This window comes from Gossypium hirsutum, chromosome A05 (assembly GCF_007990345.1).
Source record: "Gossypium hirsutum isolate 1008001.06 chromosome A05, Gossypium_hirsutum_v2.1, whole genome shotgun sequence".
Classification (NCBI taxonomy): Eukaryota; Viridiplantae; Streptophyta; class Magnoliopsida; order Malvales; family Malvaceae; genus Gossypium; species Gossypium hirsutum.
The window spans coordinates 20,298,955-20,308,463 of record NC_053428.1 but is presented as its reverse complement, the minus strand read 5'-3'; the positions used below and the strand labels follow the sequence as shown (position 1 = coordinate 20,308,463).

Here is a 9,509-nt window from a genome sequence, read left to right as displayed (position 1 = left end):
AGTTGAATGCTATTATCTACAGCCTGAGAATAAAAAAAATTAAAAAACTTAAAAAAAAAAAATCTCACACTACAGAATGAAAAGAATTTTCAATTAATTATACACATTCATCTTGTATCAGTTTTCTGATGTATATACTCCACTAAATTCTGTAAATTGGATACAGATAATCTTATCTGAACTAATGATGAAAATATATTCTGCATCAACAATAAAAATATATATATATATTAAAAAAAAACAAAGATTTAAGACTACCCTTTCTCCCTCGAGAGTTTTTGAGGAATGTGTTCTTACACTTTCTAACTATATCGAATCCCATGGATTCACTATACAGAAATATATATCAGAAAACTGCGACGCCAAATACAACCGAGATGAATCAACCTTTTCTTTTGTGCAAATTAATTCACTTTGGACAACGAGAGTCGGCCAGTCCTATATTTTACAAGACCATGAAGTTCTTGCCAACAGCAATGGATCACACATATAACCCATAATTTCCCCAAACAAGCTTGTGACAATTCTGAAAGATATACAGGCTTTAATGACGATACCTAGTTAGATCCCGAAAAGTGCAGGCTAAGAGTGGGAAGGTGTCGGCCTCAACTACAACTTGTCTAGTATTGACTGCTCTGTGGAGTTACATAAACTGCAACTCAATTTCCAAGCACATCCTAGAATGTTATTGACACGATTCATTTCAGATAACTAGCCCACAATCTATCTGGAGTTTATAACAAAAAAAGGCAAGACTGACATCAAAATGTACCTCGACAACTCCAAAATCGTGGTAGACATCATTGTCTATCTCAGTATCCGATTGCTCAAGCAACAAAATTCCAGCTGACTTCTTCATATATATATCAGAGGTGGCGGCAGTTTCCAGAAATTCCATGAGTTAAATTCTTCCTGCAATCAAAAGAAATAAAGGATAAAAAAAAATGAAAACCCATAAAAGTAATTAAAGAAAACTAGAGATTTTAAACAATATATCATCAGAAAAAGGCGAGACAGGGGTTACAGTTGTCGCCTAGGTGAAAGATGGAAAATCTAGAAAGCAACGAATAATTGGGTTTCTTATCAAGAGAAAAGGACAACAAAACTCATTTTCAACCATCTTTACAAATGGAAAGGCTCGAATTGGGGGAGAAAAACCCACTCCATATTGTGAGTTATAAATGGAAAAGAACAGGTAAAAAAACCTGCTCAGAGGCCATTGGTGGAAACACGCGATGAACAAGATCATGAAGGGAACTGTAAGATTTCGTGGCAACATGATGATTTGTAACAACCTCACCCTGCAAACTTGCAACGGTTAGAAGAGAAGTTTGGTGCAGTAACATTAGAAGCATTTGGTCATCTTTCTTTAAGCATGAAAATCTTAGATTACCTTTGGATTAATAGTGAAGATTTTCCCTTTTGGGATTCCGACCTTAAGATAGCTCATTTCATCAGTGTCTCTGTTCCCAAAGCCAGCATAGAATGGATTGCAATCTAAAGGAAACAATGCTTTGATATCCTACGAGTCAAGAGAAATGAAGAGAAGGCATTAAAATTTTATTAATTTTAGCCATAAAGAATTTTAAGCTAAAAGTTCAGACACAACATTAAGACAGATTGAGATCACAAGGAATGAAGTGTTGAGGTAAAAACTAATTCAAGAATTGTAATAATATAAAAAAAAATTATAATTAAACCAATTTAAAATCTCATTTTGCGGAGAAGTCCAATAAAATAAGACATCCCTTGAAACACTGTAAGTTCCTCTCAGACCTGTATGCAACCCATCCAACTGATTTGACTCGCAACCCAATGGGAGATGTATAAAAACTTGAAAATGCAGGAAATACTAATATTAATTTATTCAACAGTGAAAATAACACTATCAGATACCATAATCAGAACCAAGTTTGTAAGAGCAGAGAACTAACCTCTAAGCACGCAATCTTGAATTCATGAGGAGCTCTTCTGATAACTGAGAAATATATAGGATGTGTCAGTCCAAATAACGTGATTTAGGGTATTTTTTTGGGGCAGGAGACAATGAGACGAACAAGAAAATATGTATGGAAAACTCAATATGATTGAAGGGTTAATAGCATATGCACCAAATCAGAAACATTATCATTTAACTACTTAACCGTTAATTTGGGTTACAAAGTAGTCATGCATAGGAAGCTTTTAACTTCCTAGGCAAAGGCACATAAGAGGAACACAAGCTTTCATATTAATTGTAGCTCAAAGTGTCACATAACTTAACTTTGACTTTTACGTTTTAATTGCATGTCTCATGCATCTATTTCCAAAGGTAAAACTATGGCTGCTCATCTTAGTTATTGAAGAAATGTCATAAATATCACTAATGCACCATATCTCATGGATTTCATAAAAGTGAATATAAAAGGAGTTATTTGCCTTATCCTACAGTGGATTGGCAATTTAGATGGTCGTATGCCACAAAATCTTTTAATTTCATGTACTAATTAGACTATGAAATTAAAAATGGTAATTTAGAATAACATAACTGATCCTAGACTACTAAATGCATAATTCATGCAACAAAACCCAAAATATAATAGAAGGGAATTAAAATGGTATATGTAGCATATAAACAGCAATCCCAAAACAACAGCCACATATCTCACACATGAAAAGCACCACCAGAAAACTGTTTCATTAAGTCCAGGAAATGCAAACATTTACCTTCTCTATATAGGGACGGAAAAAGCCCATCTGGGGAAATAACAATTGGACCATCTGGTAAACCCTTACCATCCTACAAACAATAAGATATGTTTGGTAAACAGTTTCCCATTTTTTATGAGCAATGCTGGTAAGCCAAACAAAGAAAAATGACAAAGAAAACATGCTTTTTTTTTTTTTGACTTATTGAATCTATTGTTACTGCACAATATAAGAAAAGCATTAAACTAGCACAGTTCACCTGTTTGAGGTTGACTAAAAATTGTCTCGTGATATACGCCTGGGATATCGCCCGTGCACTCAGAAAAAGCAACTCGTACCCATTTTCCTGCAATGTGGAAGAAGAATTTTGATGCATTGAAGAATGCTAACAGTGTTATTCATATTCACGCATATGCAAAATCTGGAAAGGCTATTTCTTTCTGCCATCCAAAATAATACCATGATCGTATACCAGGGCCTTTGATAAAATGTACATGGTTTACAAACCAAAGGCCTTTTTCTGGTTATGCACACAAGAAGGAATAAAAGTATCATGAGCTGAAAATTTAAGATGAAAACTAACCAACCTTAATAGCTGAAAATAAATGTGCAACACCTGTTTGTAACCAATCTATCCCAACCATAGGCATGAACTGACCTAGAACATCTGATCTGTATAAACAACATAAATGCCAGAAATGACCGAAAAAGAAACCTCAGTCAGCAGCAGTTCAGAAAATAAGAAATAACCATGGTCAAAGAGAAGCCTATTAAAAATTTCAAAGAGCAACTCAAGGTAATGTGATGCTAGCTATCTCCAATATAATAGTGGGCTGCAAGAGTAGAACTACGAAAACAAGCAGAACTCATTTTCAGAAAAGGACATCCATGAATTTTGAGCCAAGATTAAGATTTGAAGACAAAACAAAATGTATTTGGGTTATCCAAAAGTTTACGCTAATGCTGCATATTATAACAAATAAAAAGGATCGACTGAAACAAAGAACTAAAGAAAAATGCCACCAATAAAGCTCATGGAACTCCTAACAAGTACATTTCTAGTGACTGAAATGACACTAATCATGGCCACTTTCTTGGGGCTATAAAAAGATAGCAATTTGATTTTTTTTTTCCTGGCATATCTTACAACCAGATGATCAAATAGTAGTTCTCTGTTGTTTCACCCTAACCAACAGACTAGCATCCATAACAATGCTTTCTTCTTTCTTTTGTATAAGACTATGAGTGTGTTTCTCAGGCAATTAACCTAAAACTCAGCCCATTGGTGGTATGACTCAATTTGGATGGAGATTCCCCTCCTAACTCAACTGCAAACAAGCTTTAGTACAAAAGCTCACAAAGCCAGTAAAATATAATTACCAAATTAAACTTATATCGATTGTAATGTGAAGCATGTACTGAATATCAATTGTGACATGTGGCTTTCATATAAAACTGACATTTAATTACCAGAAAGTGAAGTTAACGACTTACAAATGAACTTTAACCACTAACCAGTACGCAATCTAAAACATGAAGTAGCATAACATGATGTTCTGGATCAGCAAATCTCAGAAACATCCTTACCTTGTAATTGTCCCATCAACATCTGAGATTACTATACGAGTGTTCCATTTCCACAAATAGATTCTCGAATCAACCTGTTCCGTACATGATTTAGAGTGAGCACATCCAGACTACAACTGCCAAATCAGAATTGACCTTAACAACCAAAACTTAAATAAGAATTCAGAAGGAACATTTAACTTCAAGTAAGAAATTAGCAAAAAGGACCTGCTGCTTCCCTAGCATAGAGGTGGAAAATGTGAAGGTTATATGATTAATGCCATCCTTTAAATTCAACGATGCCAGCTGTTCAGAGGTCGGAGTGATTGCCCTGATCATCTTCTTCACCTGCTTGGTTTTAAGCACATTTTTATCATCATCACTAGCAACGGCACTGTCTACAGCATTCTTAGCATCCAAACCTCTGTTATCAGCTGGAGCTGACAGCACATCTTTCCTAGATATTGATCTTTTCATAGAAAAAGGCCAAAGCCTCCAGCTTCCACTACGGGAGACTACAGCTTTTGATGGATCCCCTTCAATGGATTTTACCACTCTGTCAAACAAAGAGAAAAAAATGAAACGAAAAGAAAAAGATAACCAAGTTCTCTTACCAATGCAAGGATTGTAAAGAGTATTTTCCAGCTTCCTTGAAGTCTCACTCTCCTTGCAACTTGGCTTTCCATGTGCTAATGGCCGTTCATCATCTTCCTTGATTGATATCCACTTCAGGGTTTCACAACTAGAATCCAGAGAATGGCTTAGAGGAAGATTGTTGTTTACATCAAACTTGGCCACAATAGGCCACGTAGTAGAAAGTGATTCAATCTGCCACCCATTCTTCTCACCAGCTACCTTATGATTTCTAGAAATACTAATACGATTAGAGACTATCCCTGCCTTTTCAACAGAAAAATCCAGATCAGTTAATGGACTCTCCTGAACAAAATTGTGAGGATTCAAACATGGCTCATTATTCACATTACATAAACCATTTAATTCTTCAGTTTCAGTACAAATTGAGGAATGAAGATCTTTATTTACACAATCTGGCTCATGGAGTTTGAATTCATCAAGGTCACTGAAAAGAAATTGCTCATCCTCTGAAGTCGCCGATGGTGGAACACTTCTCTTTGGGTCACTATCACCATAAAAGTTCTGAGAATCATCAACAGACCCCAAAGAAGGATGGAGAACATCCTTGATAGTTCTAGCATTTTCAACATCATCACCTAAATCACTGATGGTGGAAGTAATGTGAATGCTATGAGACTTCGTTTCCTCCAAACCAATTACAGGATCAACACCGACCATTTCAACTGACATGGTTAATACCCCTTCAGAATCTAACTCCTTGTCCTCATTTTTCTTGAGAACTGTAACCTGAAGTAATACTTCAGTTCAGCAAGACTTTCAACTATCACGAGAATGCTATTCAAAGAGAAAACCTAGGTTCAATATCATTTCTAATGTAGTTCAAAGCAGTTTTGTTGCCTTTAAAAGAGTAATGCATTACTAGATAAGTTGCAAAATTAAGCATACCCTTAAAATCTTATTTTGTTTAAAAAGTCTCTTGCAATTAAACATAACATTTTTGATGAGAGCTCACCTCTGGAAATAGCTCAGTCGCTCTAAGCAGTGGTTCAGCATGAACATGTGCTTTACCATTTTCTATGTCAGAAAGGCACAGTGTTTGATGAGTTTGCTGACTGGAACAATCCAATGTTATTACTGAGCTCTCTGATGTTTTGCAGTAAAGAAAAGCTTGAGGACCATCTGAGACATTCTCCTTAATGGAAATCCCACAGCCTGGTAAAACAACATTGCTTTCATTATCAGCCACTTCTTCATCAAACCACTTGTCAATACACGATTCAAACTTATATTCACTTTGCAGATGAGGAACACTCATCCCTGAGACAGCAACGGTCTCGTTGTCAGCATGATCAAAATTCCTGACACTACGGTCATCAATAGTTCCTAATACATTGGCAATTACTTTGCATTTATCTTCCATAAAACATTCACCTACAAGGAGGTTTCAACCATTTGCTGCTCAGTGCTTACACAAGACACTTGTACATTAGCTTCCTCAACAGAACATTCTAGGTTCTCAAGGCCAGTATGAGAACAGCTGACATTTTGCTCGTTGCAGTAATCAGTTTTGTCCAGTACGGTCTGGCGATCAATACTCTTGTCCTCCTTATCATGTACATAAGCCTGAGACAGGTTTTCTGCATCATTCTGTATCTCCTCTTTGAAACCTTTATCGGCCAATGCGTCATTTAAAGAAGAAAATCGTAAAGCATTATTGTTTGATCTGATAGAGGTGAGATTGGTAGACCACTTCACCTCCAGCAGCTCAGCAGCAAACTCGGCACGCTCCAATGACTCTGATCTCATTACACCAGTACCACCAGCACCGTCCTGGTAACTATCCTCCTTTGTAGACCTTTCTCCAAAAACACGCCCAAATATCCGTGACCGCCGGGAACTAGTCCGACCCACAAGCTTCCCATTATCCAGATCAACCTGAGCCACTGAGTTTGAGTTATCATTATCATAGCTGCAACTCTCGGACTTCATTGGCTTTCTATTACCAGACAACAGCTCATCCCCGGAAGAAAAAGGAAATGATACACCATCAGATTTACTTTCTTCAACATCAATCTCCCTGAGAAAATATGCTTCCCCTGTATGATCAAGAAACATGCGGAAATTCGCTTCAACGCCATTAACAGCGATGCTTACCGTCCTTACCCTTGACTTTAAAACCCCTTGAAATTTACCGAACTTAACATACCAAGGCGATGATTTGAAGCTCCCATCGGGTTGTTCTACTACAATTATATCCACTGCACCGCCAAAAGGATGAAAGGGACCAGAAAAAGTAAACACACCGCGGGAGATATAGCTACCTAGCCTGCCCACCGCATGCATCCTCCTTTCGATGAATTTCTAGGATCACCCAAATCTCAAATACTTGAAATTTCAACCATAATCTACTGAATAAAAGTGTAGAGCTGTAAATTCTGCAAAAAACCCAGATTATAAACACTGAAATTTGAGTACATAATTAAAAAGCTCCAATCGATCATATGGTTTTTTTAGCTGAAGACAAAATAAGGCACTCGTTAGAAAGAGAGAAAACAAAATGTATAAATTTGGGAATTGGTCAATGCAAACTAGCTGGAAGAAACAAACAAGAAAAGCATTAATCACACTACCAAAGAAGATAAAAACAGGAGAAAAAAGGGAACACTCACTTCTATTATGTTCGATAGCGTGTTTCTCAGTTGTAAATTCAACGCTAAAAAAAAGAAAAAAAGGAAGAGACGTGACGTGACCAGCCAAGCCAAACTAAATAAAAAACCAACCGCCAGAAAGAGAAAGGGCAGGCAGACAGTTGACGTTAATTAAAGCATATTCGTATCTGGAAGATATGGTGTAATTAAAATCCCCACCTGCAACAACTAACTAAATAAAAAGAGAATCTACGGCTCTCAAAAAACTAACAAAAGCATAGAAAAGGAAAACACCTGGGAAAAATAGAAAGAGAAAGCTTCAAGCTTGAAAGAAAGGCCAAGAGTGAGAGAGGAAGATCTTTTGTTTTGGTGATTTCCTGTTTTCTAACTCGGGAAATGTCGAGAAAGAGAGATTTGAGAAGAAATCTTTGACATGTCTGCAAGAAGAGCATTTAAGTTAGGTGTAATGTAATTGGTTCTGTCTTTCTCCTAGGACCAGACACCAATAAACACAAAACATCAAACATAAAACATATCTATGCATGAATGAAGATAGAATGAATAACCATATAACAGAACCCAACTACAACCATTGACTAAACTCTAATGAACTTAAGCCGATCCCTTAGTTTAGGATCACTACAAACAATATTGAACTTAAGTATTACTATTCATATTTTTCTTATCAAAAAGAAAGGTTGATATTAAGATTCACATTTTAAATTTATCAATTTTTTTTTTAAAGATTTGTTAGATTTTACTCTTAAGTGTTTGTACTTACAAATCAATTGAGTATCATTTTAATTTAAATCGGTAGATTAAAATTTTTATGATGGATTAACAAGTCAACTCATCCCAATCTGGGCTGTTTCGTTTATGATGTAAATATGGAGATTTTGGACGCTACAAGTGTGAAAATTACATTGCACTTATCATGAAGAAACGCTCTGTTACTACGTGTATGAATATTAAGGAAGATATCACAGTCAATTTTGCAGGAAAAACAAAGCCATGTCAATTTCTCTATTAGATTCTCTGCCTTGTGGATTTACTATCAAATTAAAAATTTTAATTCTAACCAAATAATAATTATTAAATTCATTAAATTATATTATTTTTAAAATTTAATGTGTCAAGCATATTATTGTATCTGTAATCCTATGTCTGTTTGTTATTTTCACATATTACTCACAAAAAATCAGTTATTAAATTTAATGATGATCGTTTGTGTTAATACTAAAATTTTGAAATTTAAAAAATATAACTACTAAAAATAATTCAATTGGTGAATATGGAGTAAATTTATAACTTTACGCATAATATAAGACTAATAACATAATTTAATCAAAGAGATTTAACAGGATTAAAATTTTAAATTTTAAAAAATACAGAGATTAAAATTGATCAAATTAAAATAAAAATATTAAATTCATAATTTACACAAAGTACAATGTCTAATAACAGAATTTGCCCTATATTTAATTTCAAAAAACATAAATCGGAAGGCATGTATTTATTTGGGTCAACCCAAACCATAGGCGCAGTTGGGTCCCCTGAAGTCTAAACAGCTACATCATTCAATCTTGGTGAATGGTTGGTGACAGAAATAAATTCCAACACAGCTTAACTCAATCGATTATATGATAAACTTATAAGATGGGTAAGTAGCCTAGATCTTTACTTTGATGTCAACATGGTGAAACTCAGATTGAACTTTGGATTGTTTTGAGCGTATGGGTTTTCTTTTTTTTTTTTTTGGTATCAGATGTTTCAACTGATCAGTTTTTCCAAATCAGTGGTTTGTCAGCTAGTTGTTATTATCTGCTGAACAGGGCTTGCAATTATATTAATAGATGTTTAATCAAATGATCGAATTCTTTTTTGGAACTCTAATCCAACTGCTATATTTTAGAAAGCTGTCTATTCCTTCTAATATGTTTCTCTCTTTCTGAAAAACTTCAAGAGAAAACACAGGCACAATGACAAAAACTGGTTCTGATATTTAGAAAT

At 35.1% G+C, this 9,509-nt stretch overlaps 1 protein-coding gene across 1 annotated transcript; it reads right to left on the bottom strand.

Annotated features, from left to right (window-relative positions):
- Positions 1 to 207: 207 nt before the first annotated feature.
- Positions 208 to 7,514, bottom strand: LOC107958112 (phosphatidate phosphatase PAH2-like). Its single transcript, XM_041113878.1, is given in 13 exon segments — positions 208 to 677; positions 773 to 912; positions 1,206 to 1,301; positions 1,394 to 1,522; positions 1,935 to 1,978; positions 2,707 to 2,779; positions 2,948 to 3,034; positions 3,276 to 3,360; positions 4,276 to 4,349; positions 4,483 to 4,790; positions 4,869 to 5,637; positions 5,864 to 6,277; positions 6,280 to 7,514. Coding segments are annotated over 12 exon segments (3,051 nt in total). The 5' UTR covers positions 7,195 to 7,514; the 3' UTR covers positions 208 to 677; positions 773 to 855.
- Positions 7,515 to 9,509: the final 1,995 nt, after the last annotated feature.